Source organism: Hipposideros armiger, unplaced genomic scaffold, assembly GCF_001890085.2.
Source record: "Hipposideros armiger isolate ML-2016 unplaced genomic scaffold, ASM189008v1 scaffold_136, whole genome shotgun sequence".
Classification (NCBI taxonomy): Eukaryota; Metazoa; Chordata; class Mammalia; order Chiroptera; family Hipposideridae; genus Hipposideros; species Hipposideros armiger.
Genome location: NW_017731486.1, coordinates 849,087 through 868,246, shown reverse-complemented (window position 1 = coordinate 868,246; position 19,160 = coordinate 849,087). Strand labels below are relative to the sequence as shown.

The following is a 19,160-nucleotide window of genomic DNA, read 5'->3' as shown; positions in this document are numbered from 1 at the left end:
CTCAGCGGCAGCTCAGCTCGGGCGCAGTGTCACTGGCCCATGTTGGAATCGAACTGGCAGCCCTGTTGCTCAGAGCTCGCACTCTTAAGCTAACTGTTAAACAACTGAGCCACTCGGCCGGCCCCATCTATAAGAATTCTTAATAACTGAGAAGTGTATTTAAATTGAGTATAACCTGGTACAGACCCAGTTCTATTTGAATTGATGATTATGTGGCTTTCTATCAAGTAATCATTTTACTGTTGCAACTCATTCTTTTTAGAAAAGATGAAGCCTCAACGTAGCCAAATCTGGATTGTTTAAAATAGTATAAAATATATAATAAAGTTTTTATTTATTTGTTTACTATAATAAAGGATGAGACCTTTTAAATATATAAAACACCTCTTTTATCATTCTTCATTCATGTGGTAATTAGACCTTGTTATTAATTGTATCTTGCCATTTCCAGTTCAGTGTTGTCTACAGTTGAAGTTGATAACAACTGCTTAAAAACTGTAGTGTCTTTGACATATTGGTTTCTCTCTAGTATCCAGCTAGAAATTTAGTTAGAAATCATTTAGCATTTGTCTGGCATAGATAAAATTATAAAATTACTTAACATCCTTTTTCTGTATGTTTATCTTTAGTGTAAAACTTGTTGGTTAGAAAATTAGGGCATTATTGAATAGTGTTTTGTCTAGATAAAGTTTGTTAGTTTACTACAAAAAAATTGATAAAGTGCTATACGAAGCTGAATTCTGACTTACAAATTGATTAAAGGAGATATTTCCTTATTCAAGAAAAATACATTTCTAAATGTATTGGGTTGTCGGAAAAGTCATGATGTAGTTTTTGTATGTTTTTCATTGCAAAAATTCGTCGACTTCTCCGACAACCCAATATCTTTTTAGGTATGCTATTAGTCCTTGGGCATTTATATGTTCTAAAAACAGTAGGGAAAGGGTATGTTATTGTTTTATTGGTTTCTTTGGTTCTTTTAGGACCTTGATACCAGTTATTTAAATAAGAAAATGATTGAAGTTTTGTGGTCAATATTGTAGGGTAAGAAAGGTGCCAGTTTTAGAAGTATAGTGGTTGAGTCCATGGTTTTATTTTTATAGTTTAAAGCAGTCATTTTTTATGACAAAACAATTCTAATTTATTTGAACCATCATTAGAATATGAGCTGCTTTTTGGGAAATAGCTGTCTAATTTGGATCATAGATAGAGGGACCTAGAAATCTGGAACCTTTTTATTTTAGAATAAAATAAAATTGTTAATTATTAATGATTTATTAATTAGTAATTATTCCTGGACAACAGGCATCAACTAATGCTGCCTTTAAGTACACTGAAATATATGGTGTCTCCCTAGTCCTAGGTAACAGCTGGTCTTTGACTGGATGTATTTCAGGAAATTAATGGTCTGTAGAGTTCAGTTGAGTTGTGTTCAGCGCTAATAATGAGAGCCATTCAGCATGTTGTTGATGGGTGTGGAGGCATTGACTATATTTTACAAAGTGGGGTTTTCTGAATTATTAGCTCTTTTCAGTTGTTGTCAACTCTGTATTATGAAATCTAAGGTCAGTTAGTGGTAGTGGTTTTTTCAGGATTGAATGTGGCTTTAATTAACTTGTTATTTATGATATTTTATCACCTATTCAATTCTTTGTGTTTAGTTAAACCTTTTGTTTGCTTTTTTGAAGCCTCAAACTCTACTTGACATTTTCCAGTTTTTAAAAATGTATTGATTTCATTTATGCCCTACATATATCTGTTACTGACATATTTTCTAGGAAAAAATAATGAGTTGTTTTAATGAAGGGCTGTCAAGAATAGGGCATTTCAAGAGTCTTATGTATAAACACTTTTTATGATTAAATGTACATTATTTTCTATTGAGACAAAGAACAGATTGAGGACAGTGCATTGTTAGATAAGATAGAGTTCTCTTAGTTATATACAGTGACCTGGATATCAATAAGTATTATTTCAGAGTCTGTTCCAACCTTTTTGGGTAATATTATTTTTATCTGTATTAGAGGAACTTGAGAAGAGAGGAAGAGAACTGTGGAGATAATGGTATATACTACAGTGTTATATGCATCTTTAAATTTGTTTATTGGTCTTGGGTGTGCGCGCGTGTGTGTGTTTGGAGGGGTGGTGAGTATAGGAGAGGTTTATAAATCATTGTAGATTTTGAACCTTCTGGAAAAATGCAACTAATTGTTCAGGTTGAGTGTTATCAAAGGTAAGAAAATATGAAGTGCTTGTTCAGATATTGGCAAATGTTGATTAGTAACAAAAATTAAGTTACAAAGTTAGAAGGTACTCATTTTAGGATAACATGAGGCTAGCATAAATTTAATAAGGTTTGTATTTAATTTGTGAGCGTAATGCAAAATCATAACTAATTTTGTTTGGGAAATACAAAAAGTTCAGAAATTTCATATTTTTGCTTTAACATAGCTGTTATTTATTAGTATTATTTCTTATGTATAACATCTTTTTATAGAATAAAATGTGAATGTTTTAGAGTCTTAATGATTTCTATGTTAGTCATTCCCAGTACCGTGCAGGAGAACTCAGTTTGGTGCGAATTTGAGAATATGTTTCCCATGCCACCTCAGGGAATAACTCCAGGGACTGCTCCGGCTGTCACTTCAATGAGCAGCATCAACAACACAGTTGCAACTCCTGCCATTTATAACATGAAGAATGACCCCAGGGGACTCAATGTGTTCAAACAGGAGAAGCAGAAGGTTTGTTTTAGGGAGCTAACAGACATAGGAGTCTACTAGTGTTACTGGTTATGTTAACGTAGTTACCTAACACATACGTGGTATTGTGAGTGTGTTATGTGAAGTAAAAAGAATGGAAATTTTCAACTATGTTTAAAATTACGGTAGAATTACAAATCACTTGAAGATCATACACACAAACTAGTCTCTATTCTTAAAAAAACATTTAACAATAAAATCTCAGTAGTGAACAGGACAAATGTAAGTTTGAACATTATTATGAAATTGCTATGATTTTTCCTGTCACTGAGATTTTGGGAACATAGTCTAGAAAGGGAGTTAGGAGCGTATCTGAATAGACTAGTAGGCATAGCAGTAAACATAGGAGCTGGCAAACATTGCTTTCCAGGCAATTTATATATAAAAAAGATAAGTGAAATTACTGTTTTATCAAATACAAATAATAGCAACCCCTCCTCCCCCTTTAACTGTCATTGTTAGTTTACAATTTACAATGCCCCAGGGTAGGAGAATTTGTGGTATAAGCCCTAAATATCTTAGGTCATATTTGAATGTATTAGTGTGTGTGTGTGTGTGTGTGTGTGTGTGTGTGTGTGTGTGTGTGTACACGTGTACGTACACATGTACCTGTGTACTTGCACTCAGGTAAAATGACAGCACATCAATAAGGTAATGGTGACTTTAAGTGGTATAATAGTTCTGTGTAATTCCCTTTACCACTTCTTGCCTACTGGAAACTTCAGGAACCCCCACAGTTTGAACAGGTTGCTTATACTTTGATTTGGCTTAGCAAATAATATGTATACTAAGGCTTAAAAAAATCTGACCCTTCATCTAAAATGTCTAATACCTTTTGATTTTGTGATTTTAGTTATTCTAGAAATGATGATCCTAGAGAAACAGTAAAGTGGCTGTTTAGAGTGAAAATAAATCTTCAGTAACCTTATTATTCAAATACTATCTTTTCCCAGGTTAATTATGCCTCTGACAATTTCATGCCATAGCTCTTGGCTTTAGCCTTTCAATTCTCTTTTTATATATTTAGACCCCTTACTCATAATAGTCACAAGAATGCAGCCCCATGTTTACATTGTTTTACTCCTCTGTCCTTCCCAAGACTTCATTGCAAAAATTTACCTTGCATTGTATTTTATCTTTCCCTTTCTATTTCCATTTTCTGTCTCTCTCTTTGTCTAATTACCCCCAACAAGAATAACTTACAATATTGGAATTGAAATTCTGAAGATTGTTAAAAAAGAACACAGGCGTAAATTCAAATCATAGATGGAGAGAGATTACTGCAGATAGGCTAAATAGTATAAAATAGTGGAAAAAGTACAAGATATGGTATATATTCTTAATTGATATCATGGCCTTGAACTTTCAGTTTATTCTAAATTGCAGTGTTAAATATAATGTTAATGTAATGTTACTATTCATCAATTTCCTAAGAGTCACAGCATGTTGAATCCCTCTAGTTTGCTTGTTTCATGGTTCTCAAAACAACCAGTGTCCTCTTTCTGGACCAGTCTGAAGCAACTCTCACTGTCAAGGAACAAGCTGTTTTCCTGAAGTCAAACCTCATTAAGTGGAGCTCCTTAATGGAAGCATATACTTAAAGTCACAGCAGGCTCTTCAGATTGTTACTACACAAATGACTCAGACCCCCCCCCCCACCTCCTTTTTAACCCTCAACTAAGTTAGGTTATATATGCTTATACTTTAAATATACATAAATAAATTAGATTTCTTTGCATCTCCTATGTATGTTGACTGGTTTGTAAGGGACATGAATAGTACATGATATAACTGCATTCCATGTAACTTGTTTCATGACTTAACTTGGCTCGCTTTTGAAATGTGTTTAAGCTTCACTGTATCTTTTGCATTCTAGTCTTTATGTCTGTGTTCCACAAATTGGTTATGATATTTCTTCTCCTTTTTTGTTACAAAAGCAGTATAACAACATTAAGAAAAATTTTAATGAAAAAGAAAAATCTAACCCTGCCACCATAAGAAGATATTCATTGACATGTTACTTAAAAAGAAGAAAATTGAAGTAGACTTCTTAAAACCCCTTCACAATTTGAAGCTTTTAAAGAAAAATAGAAAAATCTGAATGTTCACAGGTCAAATATATAGTGGTGTACACTAGAACCTCATAAAATTAATTTTTACATGGATTTAGGCATAATCATCAAGTCACATCCCTTTCATAAGAAAACACTAGATTTCCCCTTGAACAATTTATTTATACTTAATATAAATTCAAAAGCTGGGATGACATGATAGGTGTGTAATCTATAATTAAAATCTTATCAATGAGTACTATAGAATGCCATAAAGTTGATTTTGAGATATTTTTGTTAGAAGTTTATATCTGAATTAAGCAGTTTATTTCTTTTTATCAAGTTAAATTTTTAGCAAATAAAATTTTAATTAAAATGACTTGTTGCACGAATACTGTTATGTTGTATGTGATGGGATAAATGATGTTAAGATGGAAGGATATCGAGGCACTTTAGATTACAGGCTCTAGTACTTAGGCACTGCCCTAGGTATGCATTTCCATGCCCTTGCCACTAGTTTCAAATGGGTAAGTGTTGGTAAGAATTAAGATTTTGGGGGCTTGTAGTTATAAAAGAAGTGTCTTAAGTACTGTGATTCCAAACTGAATTTCATGAATTAATGCAAACAGTGATACTAATGATTTGAGAGAATCATTTATGTTTTGAATTTAAGGTCATGGAATTAACTCCCTTCCCTCCCCTTTCTTTTGTTTTGTTTTGCCATGGTATGTTTATGTTCATTATCTCCCTTTCAATGTTTATATCCTTCAGTTATTTTTTCCCATTAGTAAGAGATAGGTTTTAAGTGTTTTTCTTGGGTAGTCTTCTAATTTTATTGGAAGGATTACGATAATGTCTCCCTTACCCTCCTAGAACCTCATTTGAATTGCAGAATCAGAGCACTGAAAATGACCTTCATATTTGGATTTTGGTTGGCATCAGTCATTTAGCATACTTTCATTGAATTAACTGTTGGCCAAAGTGCTGGGTTGAGGAGGTAAATACAAAGAGAAATGACTCTTGATATCCAAGCCTTTGAAGTATTGTAGGAAAGAACATAAAAAATACATTATTATGATAAGTGCTTTGGTAGAGGTAAGTGCAAAGCGTTATGGGAGTACAGGAGGGAGTAGGCTGCTTATTTTGCTTATCTAACTGCTGACATTTACTGAAATATAGTCCTTCTAAAATTGTTCACAGATGACTATAACATTTGGTATTAAAATTTTTTCTTATTTAGTGAAATTGAACATTGTCAAAACTTTTAAGTAATTTTTTTTTTCAAAAGAAAGATGTGGAGTTTAAATTTTTATTTGTTTAAAACTTGTAAGGAGATTTGGCCATTAAAACACTCCCACTGTCTTTGTAATACAGAATGATATGGAACCTAGCAAAGCTGTTCCACTGAACGCATCTAAACAAGATGGACCCATGCCAAAACCGCATAGTGTTTCACTCAGTGATACTGAAACAAGGAAACTCATGGAAGAGTGTAAAAGACTTCAGGGAGAAATGATGAAGCTAGCAGAAGAAAATCGACACCTGAGAGTAAGTTACTTTTGAAAATAAGTTGATTTAAATAAAGACCTAGGATATCTGGATATTATTAGGCCATTTTTTTAATATATCTTTGGTTAATTCTTTCTCCTTTTCCCCAATTTGATTATGTCCTGTTCTTTGCTCCCACTTCCCAGCATCTTTTTACAGTTTTACTGTGACTTCTCATTGCCTGCAAGTTCTTATCCTAGAAGATGGCCTAGTTATTTGTGATCTGGCTTGTGACATTGCTAGCTTCCTCTCTTGTTTGTACCATTCACATTCTGTGCTCTAGTCATGTGAACTGTCTAGAATGTGCTGTCCCATAGAGTAGCCAGCCACTAGTCATATGGAGCTATTGCGCACTTGGTATGTGGTTAGTTTGAATTGAGATGTGCTGTGACTGTAAAATACACATCAATTTCTTAGACTTAGTACAAAAAAAGTAAAATATGTCTTTTTTTGTATTGAAATAATATTTTGGTTATATTGGATTGAATACAATATATAAAATTAATTTTGCCAATTGTTTTCTACCTTTTTAACATGTTATTAGAAAATTCAAAATTACACCTGTGGCTCACATTTGAAAATCATATTATATTTGTATTGGACAGCATGGTGCTATAGTATCCTGGAGAAGCTTCTCTGTTTTATCACCCCTCTTTTGCTTTAGCTTAAATTCTTCCCTCTGACTGGAATAACTTGAATTCCTTTCCTGCTGTCACAGCACATAAATACATGCACATTCGTCTCTTAGTACTTGGTTCTCATCATCCTTTCACTCTCCTCCCAAAAAGAAAAGAAAAATTGCTTTGGAATGCTGTCTCCTTTGTTTCCACCATACCTCGTATTTGTTGGAAGTATTTCTCCCTCTAGTGGGCTGTAGTTTCCTTGGGGGTAAGGACTGTGTTCATTCATCTTTGCATTCATAGCACATGCATATAGTAGTCATTTGTACATTTGAATAAATAAATGAATGGACCGGTGAATTGAGGAATTTGAATATGTTAATAATAATTAGCCTTTGACAGGTAATTATTTCAAGATCTGAACACCTTTAAATTGCTTTTCAAGGCTTTGAGCTTTTTGTATCAAAGTAGATGATACAAAAATATATATAAGTAAAGAAGCTAAATTATGGGACTTAATCTACATTTGGTTATTCTGTCTATTAAATGTACATGGGAACCGGGATCAACTATATAATGATGGAAGGAGAACTGACTTTGGGTGGTGAACACACAATGTGATATATAGATGATGTATTATAGAAATGTACACTTGAAACCTATATAAATTTTACCATTGTTATCCCAATAAATTTAATAAAATAAATTAAAATTTTTTTTAAACATGTACATAGGAACTACACTCTGAATCAAAGCCACTATATCTTGAATTGATCTCTGCTGAAATAATTTTTCTGGCTATCTCTTCATATCTTTTAGTACTCCTTGGGGACCCTGCTGCCCCCTGCCCACAGCACCTGTCTGGATAGTGGAAAGAATATCTCCATTTCACACCCACACACCCATGGATTTTTAAGGATGCAGTTTTGTGTTACTTTTACTTTATCTGCAATGACTTGCACAGTTGTGTTCTTTGATGAAAGATGTGCTCATTAGCATGCTCAGTATCTTTGTTCAGAAAACTGCTGTTTATCTCTTGGCAGAGAGGGGAGAAGTGGAAGTGGTAGGGATGGAATGGGTAGGGCAGGGCTGGAAAATAGGAAGAGTGAACAGGGAGCTGGGTGACTGAGACTTAATTCCTGGTTTCTACTTTTCATAGGCTGATGTTCTCTAGGAGATGTTATTTGAAAAAGCATAGTGCTATTCAAAACATAAATAAAGACCACTGGCTTATTAGAATCAGTTTCAGGCCCTTTAACATTTCATACGTAAGGGCCATTATAATTTGTTGCCAGATTAACTTTCTAGAGCATGTCTAATTACTACAGTTTGTTATTCCTCTACCTCTGTGGTTCTTAATCCAGACTATGTATCTGAATCTCCCCAAGAGCATTTTAAAAATAGACCTAGCCAGGCCCTCTTCAGACCTACTGAAGCAGAATCACTAGGAATATTTTTTAAAGTTCTTGCTGGGATTGAGAATCACTGCTTTTTCCATACAGGACTAATTAGTGTAAAGCCAAAAAGACCCACAAACCCTCAGAAAACCCAGTAATGCAAATAAAGTAGTATGATACCAGGAGGATTCTTTTACTTGGTATTAATAAGCATACTAGAGTGTGAGAAAATAAAAATCACCTTGCACAGAGGAAGTAAAAATGTGCCCTGCTATTCATCTGGTTAGGACGATGGACACACAGATAAAGCCAACTGCCTAGGTAACAGATACAGATATCAATATTTTTCCCAGGGTCATACTGCAGCTGGTAAAGTGTCATAACAACCTCCTATTTTGAGTGACTACTACTTTCGTACTGAGAAACATTGTCCCTTAAAATCATAGAATGTCAGAAACTTGGCTGTGTGAAGCCATCATATCACTAAGAAGCAGCCCACTCTTGTCTGGAGCACAGTCACTTTGGTGCAGAGAAGCTGCCCCCCTTTTCAGTCCAGATGCAGAGCTTCAGATGAGAGGTTTCTGTATACAACATTCCACATTGGTTATAACTTGTAGTTTTCAAAGAAACAGGATGTGCTGTGACTTTGCAGTTCAGACCCAATGCTGAATCTTTTACACACAGCTCTCCTACTTAACTTTACCCCTTTCACTGTGTTAATTGATTTCAAGTTCTCCAAAAACTGTCAAAAATCCACAAAAAAGTAATAGTTTTATAGTTTGAGCTCGTGGGGAAAAGTTGAACACTGCAGTCTACGGCCTGGAAATATCATTTGACTATAGTGGAACGTCACAGCGAAAGTGTTACTTGGAGTTTATCAAAACAGTGCATTATTTAAATTTCATCCCGAACTTCCCCCTTCCCCTAAATCCTATAAAGTCCTGTCTCTTCTTTTGGTGAGATACTCCTTGTGCCTCTGCTGTGTGGGTGCCCTGGTTGCAATAAGTCAATAAACTGGTCAGAATACGGGTTTGTTTCTGGTAGTCTTGGGTGCTGATGGGGCTAGAACAGGTGTAACAAACGTAAAAATACTGTGGGCCACGTTGGAAATATAAGTGCATGCACAGAATTCTTTTTTTAATTGTATTAATTTTAGTGGAATTTTTTCTTCTATGTAAATACAGACTTTCTGATTTTTCAGTTTTTTAGGAGTATATCTCAGCTCCAGTTTTTAAAATCAGTTTTTAATATTTACATTCTATAAAGATACTCATTGAACGTACAATTCAGTGATTTTTTAGTAAATTTAGAGGATTGCGCAGCCATCACTAGAATCCAGTTTTAGAATGTTTGCATCAGCCTAGAAAGTTCTCTTATGCCAGCTAACAGTTAATCCTTATTCCCATCCCCAGCCATATGCATACAGTTCTGCTTTCTGTCTGCAGCTATTTAGCTCAGTAGTCTTATTATATGCATATTTGTTTTTAAATTCTGTTTGCGTATATTTTTTTCTAGGATGAAGGCTTAAGGCTCAGAAAGGTAGCACACTCGGATAAACCTGGATCAACCTCAACTGCATCCTTCAGAGATAATGTCACCAGTCCTCTTCCTTCACTTCTTGTTGTAATTGCAGCCATTTTCATTGGATTCTTTCTAGGGAAATTCATCTTGTAGAGTAAAGCATGCAGAGTGCTACTTCTTTTTTTTTTTCTCTTGACCAGAAAAAGATTTGTTTACCTACCACTTCATTGGTAGTATGGCCCACGGTGACCATTTTTTTTGTGTGTACAGCGTCATATAGGCTTTGCCTTTAATGATCTCGTATGGTTAGAAAACACAATAAAAAAACTGTTCGGCTACTGGACAAATTGTATATTACCAGATCCTCACTAGCAGATGTCAGTTGCACATTCAGTCCTTTATGAAATTCATAAATAAAGAATTGTTCTTTCTTTGTGGTTTTAATAAGAGTTCAAGAAATGTTCAGAGTCTTGTAAATGTTATTTTAATAATCCCTTTAAATTTTATCTGTTGCTGTTACCTCTTGAAATATGATTTATTTAGATTGCTAATCCCACTCATTCAGGAAATGCCAAGAGGTATTCTGTGGGGAAATGGTGCCTCTTAACAGTGTAAATTTTCTCCTTTACCTTTGCTAATATCATGGCAGAATTTTTCTTATTCCTTGTGAGGCAGTTGTTGACTGAGTTTTTCATCCTTACAATCCTGTCCCATGGTATTTAACATAAAAAAAATAAAACTGTTAACAGATTCTTGCTCGATAGCTTGTTTGTGTCTGTCGTGTCATTAGACGGGGATACCAGGGAATCTGTGCTATGATAATTTGAAATTATAATGCATAATTTTGTCTTGCCTTGAAACTCTTTCAGATAACTACAGTATTTGAAGGTTAAAATCCTCATTCTCTTAAGGGAAGGAATTGATAAATTTCCAAGCTACTTTTGGTATTTTGGAAGATCATAATCAGTTTGTCTTCAATAAGCAAGTACCGTGAGAATAAAAGTGCTATAATTTTTGTCAGTTTATGTGTATGCCTTGTGGCTCTATTGTGTTTAATTTACCCCAGTCTCACTAGGTTCTTTTAGTATCTTCTTAAGGAAGACTCATTATCCTTGGTTGTTGTAGTCAAGTGCTTTTTAACCAACCTAATTCCTTGTATAACAATTTCATAATAATAGTTAAAAGGAGGTGTTTTTTTCTGTCCAATTTGACACTCAAAGTAAATTCCCATTATGGAAATTTGGTATTACTGAGCAAGCCTTGGGAATCTTCTTTGTGAAAAATGACTTTATCCTTTGCAAATCTGTTAACCACATGAAACACGTTTTTAGTATAAATGTGCATTATAGGGTCTGATACTTTCCTGCACTTAGTCTTATGTCTTATTCATTTCATTTGTACTGGCATAGAAATTTTGCAACCATAGAAAATGTATTCAGTTTTTTTTATTGCGTACAATCTAATACAAGTGACTTTTGATCCTGAAAATAGGCGTTGGTTTTGTAAAAGATGCACTTCTATCAGAAAGGGAAATTGGACTTTGGGACTTGATGTGGTGCAGTGGAGTGTGTTAGGCCCAAGTCTGTGTATACATTTTATAAATGAGAGATATTCTAAAGTATTTTGTTTGCCTTTTCATTTTAAGTATGTTTTGATTTGTCACATCACATGCTTTGTGCCATTGGTTCTATGGTATTTTTTATTTAAAAAACCTCTTGCTGTGTGCAGAAGTTACTAAAAACTAACACAAGTAACACCTATCTATTACTAGCATTCTACTGCAGATATGTATCCATTGTTGTATGCTTTACAGTCATTATAAAATTTCCCTCCCTGTCTGATAACTGGAAAAGCATGCTAGAAAAAGTCTTGCATTTTCATCTTATAAATGCAGAATCAGTAATTCCTTGGCTTAAAGCTGTCTATATAATCTACATTGTTGGTGGTAAGTATCAAGCTTGATATTTCATGGCTATCGTTTTTTTTTAAAATTGTAGTTCTCAAAAATTTAGCAAAATCCCGTTTGATGGGAATGCTCCTTAGAATTTATTTTGTTCAACCCCTTTGTTGTATAGTTCAGGAATCTGAGGCCTTGATGAGAGTTAAGAGAGCATTCCCCATGTCTCAAGGTAGTTAGAGGCAGAGCTGGACCTAGAAATCTGCTTTCCTGACTAGCTCGGTGTCTTTTTCTGGTAACTATAGAAAAAAAAAAAGTGTCTTAATTTGACAAGACTTAAATAATGAACATAAGATGTTATTTAATAAGTGTATGTGAAATTCTCTATCATAAGATTGTATTATTGGATACTGTTGAATAGTTTCATGTATATGTTTGGTTTTAGTGTTTAAGGCTAGAAATCCTCTCCCCATGCTGGTAATAAACACTATAAAATACAATGTATTTTTAGATAGGCCTTCTACAAAATGCATTATGTAATGGTTGGTTTTGAGATAGATTGTATAGTCTGGGTAGCATCTGCAAAATAAAGTGTACATCGGCTTCTTAACTGCTTTACATATCAGCTATTCTGATTGTATAGGAGACTTAATTTCTGTTCTTTTTAATTGCTGTATAAAATGTGATCAGATTATTTTACTACCAGTGGTAACTTTAAAAGAGTCCAACTGTATTAATTGGCTGACAATAATATAGATTAAATTATCTTCATTCCTTACATGTTTAGAAATTTTTTTTGCCTGCCTGCTTACTTGTGTATGTAGTAAGCATGAGGGAAATACACTGTTGCTAATACTGAAATCACAATCAAATAACTAAGGCCTTAAGTTCCTATGTGACGCTTGCTAAATGCACTACCTTCCTTCATTGTTTCTATAACATGTACCTTAGCTTTGCCCATTGTTGTATTAACAAGAAACAAATTTAAGAATTGTATTCTGGGTGTGTTACCTTTAAAAAAAAATGACACTTGGAAAAATATGTATCAAATTTAGAAATTCTGGTCAAAGAAAAAATCTTAATTTCTCCATTAAGTATTTTAGGTCAAAACTTCTAAAATTGATATTATCTGTTGTGGGAATTACTTTTGGATTGCAATCATTCGAATTATGCTACTTTGAAAACAAGTGTTATCAATAAGGTAAAAAACCAGTTCTTGTGGGGTATATCCCCAAATTGTCATCTGCCACTTTAAAAACATTCAAGTAACAGTTTCCCTAGAGCTTTGCACATTCCTATTCAGTGATTTTTGGTGTGTGCATAGTTTTTTAAAAATTGACTTTTGTGAGAGTTAGGGGAAGATCAATGTTTACCGTATGGAAAAACAACAAAATAAGGTAAAGATCTTTATTTTCTAGCTTTCTAAGGAAATTAAACTGTTGGGTGAATAAATAAACTGATTTAAAATGTGGTGAAGTGTCATTTTCCTTTCCAAACAAAAAAAGGATTTTGATTTCAGTAGATTATGATGGTTTGTTAATGTTCTGTCAAGTAGTGATAACTAGTCATTGACTGGAATTTGAGTTCTGATGGCAGATAGTCTTGCTTAGTGACCTAGAGGCTAAGTGCTTTTTAGTGGGAAGTTGGGATCAGCTAGTCCAGGGGTCGGCAAACTGCTGCTTGTGAGCCACATGTGGCTCTTTGGGTACGTACATGTGGCTCTGAAGTAAAATTGAAAATAAAACTATCATAGTTTCATTTATAATATTACTTTAAATTTTCCTTATTTGTGAAAATATATTTATGGCTCTCGAATGATTTTTAAATTGTGAGGGACAGGATTGGCTTTTCCAGGGGTTGGCACACTTTTGAGACGAAGCGTACCCAAAAAGCCGCATGTGGCTTGCGAGCTGCAGTTTGCCGACCCCTGAGCTAGTTTTTCAGTTTCACATATGACAGCCCACTGTTGATAGAAGCCATGCCTCTGGAGAGTTCTGTGCACGAATAGCGGCTTCTTGGCAATGCTCAGCCTGTTGGGGATTGGTGCAAAGAAGTTGGAATATTCATCCTTAAAGAGAAAGATTTTACCTTCTTTTATGATTGTAGAAATAATGTGTGTGTCTTAGAGAATTTGGAAAATACATTAGGAAAAAATAATAATGCCAGACCCTGACATCTGGCAACATTAATTTCTATGGACATTTATTTCTCTATAATAATGCTCTTGAAGCATAATCATACATGCAACTTTGTATCCTATTTTTTTACTTAATCATTTCTCTGGTTTATTGAAAACCAAGCATAAGTGACTGCAAAATACTTCATGATTTGTTTCTTCATAAGGTTATAAACATTTATAATATAAAGCGTGATTGGTCAGATAATTTCTAGTTATAGTTATGCATAGCTTCCTATTACCACATTTATTTTAAAACCCAGTTTATTGTTTTCTGGTTGTGCAGGAAGTATTAAGATAACTTTTACTTATTTTTAGTGATATTCAATTACCACAGTACATTAACTCATGTGATGAGCCAAAAAAAAAAAAATAATGATGACTGAACAGTACCTCTAGAGATACCGACTTAATTGGTCTGGGGTGGAGATCTGGTTACTTGTTTTTAAGCTCTACACTCATTTTAATCTGTAGCCAGACAACTGCTTTATAGGTTTTTAAATGCCAAAGCCAGATACAGAATAGGTTTAAGCAAGACTTAAGTCCTACCATATAGGGAAGCTGCATTTTCAGAATTCTTTGTATATTAATCTTTAAAAATAAGTTGCAGGAGTCACATTTAGGTATTGTTTAATGTAAGAGCTATCTTTGTAAAGTTAGGATTGTTAGAACACCAGTAAAGGATTTTAACTTGTAAATGTGAGCTGTCTGTACAAAAATAAACAATTTGAGAAATTTTATAGGGTTGTTTTTATTACCAATTGGCTAACACCCAAAGTGATTATCTTTACACACCTGAGAAATTTATTTTGCCCATCATATATTTCTCAAAGTGTGTAATGGTTTTCAGGGTGCTTACCACTTGTGCCAGCTATTAAGTTTAATGTCAACTCATTTAGTCACCTCCCAGATCCTAGGAAATAGGTACTGTTCTTCATTTTATGGGCATGCAGACAGATTGAGAGAAGTTCAGGTTTACACAGCTTTAAGTAACAGGACAGGAGTTGAATCCCGACAGTGTGGCTCTAGAGCCCTGGCTCTTAACTTGTAATCTATGCGAACGACATGACTTGTACCCTGGTCCAAGTCAAATATTGTCTCCACAAAAAATTGGTATGGTAATTTTGTGATGCCTTTGAGTCCACTTCAAAGGCAGTAAGTAGTTACTGACATTTCTTTGTGAAAACTTTTGGCCTTAAATTTTCAAAGATTTTCCTCCTCTATCTCAAAGAGGTGAGAAGAAATAAACATGCCCATTAGTAACCTCAGCTCTTGAACAAAATCAGCATGAACATTAGTAAGCAAATTTATTAATGTATTATAAGGAGGCTATAGAACTTATAGAAATGGTTTGTGTAACCTTCAAGGCTGGAGAACAGAGTGTGACCTCACTCTTCTATATGATTCTTTAAATTTAATGATTATTTAAACCAAATGTCTGAATTTTGATAATTCATGATCTAAATTCTTGGCTTTATGGTTCTACAGAGAAGAAACGATGTCAAGTTACTACTTATGAACCTTGAGGAAGAGACATGAACCTTGAGGAAAAATATTTTTTTTTGGAGAGAAGTCATTGACACCTAAAGTCTAAAAAAATGTGATGGAGAGTTGAAATTGCAAGTAGTTGAAATCTGTTATACACCCTGAGCAATAAGAATTCCTCATTTTAGTACATTGTTTCAAGAACTAGAGGTTTATTAGGAGTTATGAGTTTTAATATAGTGTTGGAGGCAAACTTTTTGTATGCTATTTTAATTCAAAGTGTATGTCCTTAAATGTATAGCATGTAGCTAAATATATGAGGGTGTGTATCAAGCTACTTTGAATTAAATTTAGGGAAATACTTAAATTCAACTTAAACTTCAGAAGCAAAAGTATTTCTTAGGGTGCTTTTGTATACTTTGCCATCAAGTTTTTTGAAATTATTGGAATAAAATTCAGATTTTTTTTCCCCAAAAGTTGAATGATCATGTTTAATTTATCAAGTAAGTGAATTCCCATCTCTCCAAGGGAAAAATTCTCTTGAACTTTTGAGACACATCCCGTTCCTCATGGAATTGGTCAATTGGGAAATTTCCTTATACATTTTTTTTAATATAATTCTTTTATTGATTACTTTCTTAGCCTTATACATGTTTTAAGAAATGGTTTCTTACCAAAAATCTACATTATACAATGAAAAATGCCTTAAGAATCTTAATTTTTAACTGGATAAAGTGGTTCCTTTGTAAGGTAAGTGGTGGGTGAAATGGGAATTTCAGGGAGATAAGTATATTGACTGAAAGGTTCCCAACATGAAATTTAAAGTGCTAAAAATTTGTGTGTTCATCTCAACGTTTGCATCGTGATGCAATTTGAAGGGAACAGCTATCGTTATGGAGTACTTAAAAAGTCTTGTAATACCTGTGCATTTGGTGTAGTAAATGATGTAAATGTTCCCAACAAATAATGTTTAAACCACTTAAAACATGTAAACCTTTCCATCCAATACTTAGATCTCTTAATTCCAAAAAAGTGCATTGCAGATGCCAATAGAAAATGAAGTTTTACGTTTAAATAATTGTGTTTCCCACCCCACAGTAGTGTGGGGATAAAATGGACTGTAGTGCCTGCAGAATGGTGTTTTCCTCCTTCTTTGCTTGTATTTCATGGAAATTTTCCTCAGCTTTCATAGAATTTATTTTTCTATATTTGCTTTGAATCTTTTGGTTTCTTTTTTTTTTTTTTAGCTGAGCCATCCTGCCACCTGTTGGCAGCTCAGCGGCAGCTCAGCTCAGGCCGGGAATCAAACCGCTGTTGCTCAGAACTCAAACTCTTGAGTGAGCTCTTAACCAACTGAGCCACTTGGCCAGCCCTGTTTTGGTTTCTTTTAAGGGGCAAATCATCAAAGACAACTGAAGTCCCCTTAATACCCTTCCCAGATCACATTTCCCTCTGTCAAATCACTAACCTGAAATTTATGCGTATCATTCTTGTGAATGTGTCAATATTTTACTATAGTACATTGTGAATTTTGCATGTTTTAAAATGTTCTTTACACAGAATGTTATTTCTCTAGTTCTATCCTCACCTAAAAGTTCTTACTTGGAAGCCCCCCACACTTTCAAGTATATACCTTGGGGTGTCTTCATATGTGTTTCAGTAAATTAAGACACCATTTTCTCTGCTTTACCAGCTTTGACCCATTGTCATGATGTTTTCTGTTGCTGCCAATGCTAGAATTAAAAATAGGACACCAGTACCTACAAGAGCCCTTCCACTGCTGTTGAAGACACATCTTGTGGTTCTAGGACTGAAATAAAGGCTGACCAGAGGATAACTGGTTTGACAAATATTGCCCTATAAGCCACTTGCTATATGTGACTATGTATATATATGCACACACATACTTTCAGGAGTAAAGTCTAAGTAAGGAAAGAAGTGAGGTGCCTGAGTGCATGTGAGGCCATGTTACTGTGCATCCTCACTGTTTATATGTGCTGCAGACTATGTAAGTGTGTGTTTTGGTGTGGAGAAGGGTTTTCTTGCATATTTTGAACATGGAGAAATGTCAGATAAAAATCAAATTCCTGCGTGGAAAAATTCAAGATTTGGAACACGGATTCCCACAGGCAACAAAAACTCTTCGGTTTTACCAACATTTCTTATCCCTTGCTTTTATATTATCCTTGTGTTCATCTGAATTTTTGACCCCTGGTTTAGATATTTACGTTACTGAGTACTTACCCTGTGCTGGACAGTAGTGGAGTGAAGGTGGGGTTAAGACCCTATTGTTAGGAGGTGGAAAATACTTAAAGGCACTTGTACCTAGTCAACATGATTTGGCCCAAAATGTCCAAAACCTGGTCAATTGAAACAGGCATAAAGTTTGAGGAGCAATAAAAGCTACTTTTACAGAGTCCTTATTGTATGTCAGGACACATATACTATCTCCTTTTCAGAACAAACTCCCAACTTTTTAACAGAGAACTTGGAGAAATAAATTTGTCCAGGCTTACTGTGGTAGAGCTAAGTAGATCCCAAGCTTGGGCATATCACTGTGCTGGGCTTCCTTTGAGAAAAAAGGGAATGATGCTGTGAAACTGACTTGGTGGCATTCAGTAACAATGACAGCTTACTTTGGACCCAGTCACTCCGAGTACTGGGAATTTAAAATGTTTCTGCTTTTCAAAATTTTGGCATCAAGAACAATATATCTAAAGCTTATTACACACTGCACTAGAAGCTAAAAGTTGGGGGTATGGCTGCAATATGGTTTCAGAATTGAAGGTATTTTGAAATTCAGGCTCTTTATAGCTTGCCTTTCAACCATTTGATCTAGATTAATGAGGGCCGGCCGAGTGGCTCAGTTGGTTAAGAGCTCGCTCAAGAGTTTGAGCTCTGAGCAACAGCGGTTCGAGTCCAGCCTGAGCTGAGCAGCCGCTGAGCTGCCAACAGGTAGCAGGATGGCTCAGCTAAAAAAACAAACAAACAAAAAAACCTATATGATCTAGATTAATGACTATATAAATGATATTTATCAGCTCCAAGTCAAGTAGTTGTTTCAATCTAGTTGTGGAGAGCACAACTCGGTGGTTCATGTGGGGATCAAACCGGCAATCTTGGTGTTAAGAGCACCGTGCTCTAACCAACAGAGCTAACCGGCCGCCCTGGTAATTTTATTTTTGAAATCATTAACCAGTTCTGCAGCTGAAGGCATTATCTGATTGTATGCAACAAAACAGTTATAGAGAGGCAGCAGGAACCGTGTGAATTGCAGAGGAACTTGGATTATTCGGATCTCAGCTCTGCCCTTGACAAAGATGTGTGCCCTTGAACAAATGATGGAACCTCTCCAAAGTGCAGCTTTTTCATAAGTGATACGGTCTGATTTTTTGTAAACTTGTATGGTTGTGGTGAGGACTGTAAGACGTTTTAAAGAACTTCACATAGTTTCTGGTACATTATAAACATTAAAATTGCATTTTTACTCTGTCCTTTAATCATATGTCAAAAATATGGCAAGAATTTGGAAGTTTTAATGGCTGCTTAACGACAATGGACGACCTTGAGTTAGAAAATGTATTATATAGTACTTTAAAATTTAAAGAAGGCCATTTTTTAAGGTAAGCAGCCTATGTTAAGTGTGATATACTTTAAAAAAATTTTTTGTTTTCTGAATATGAAGTTAACAGATTGATTATAG

General features: G+C 34.6%; 1 protein-coding gene across 3 annotated transcripts in view; it reads left to right on the top strand.

Moving 5' to 3' along the window:
* Positions 1 to 13,267, top strand: part of VAPA (VAMP associated protein A) — a 40,506-nt gene extending 27,239 nt beyond the window's left edge. For 2 of the 3 annotated variants that reach the window (XM_019649965.1, XM_019649963.1), the window contains 3 exons: positions 2,613 to 2,744; positions 6,188 to 6,361; positions 9,894 to 13,267. In XM_019649965.1, the coding sequence (XP_019505510.1) occupies positions 2,613 to 2,744; positions 6,188 to 6,361; positions 9,894 to 10,052 (465 nt within the window). In that variant the 3' untranslated portion in view covers positions 10,053 to 13,267. The remainder of the gene's footprint in view (positions 1 to 2,612; positions 2,745 to 6,187; positions 6,362 to 9,893) is intronic. The other variant, XM_019649964.1, reaches the window with a different exon arrangement.
* The last annotated feature ends 5,893 nt before the right edge of the window (positions 13,268 to 19,160 follow it).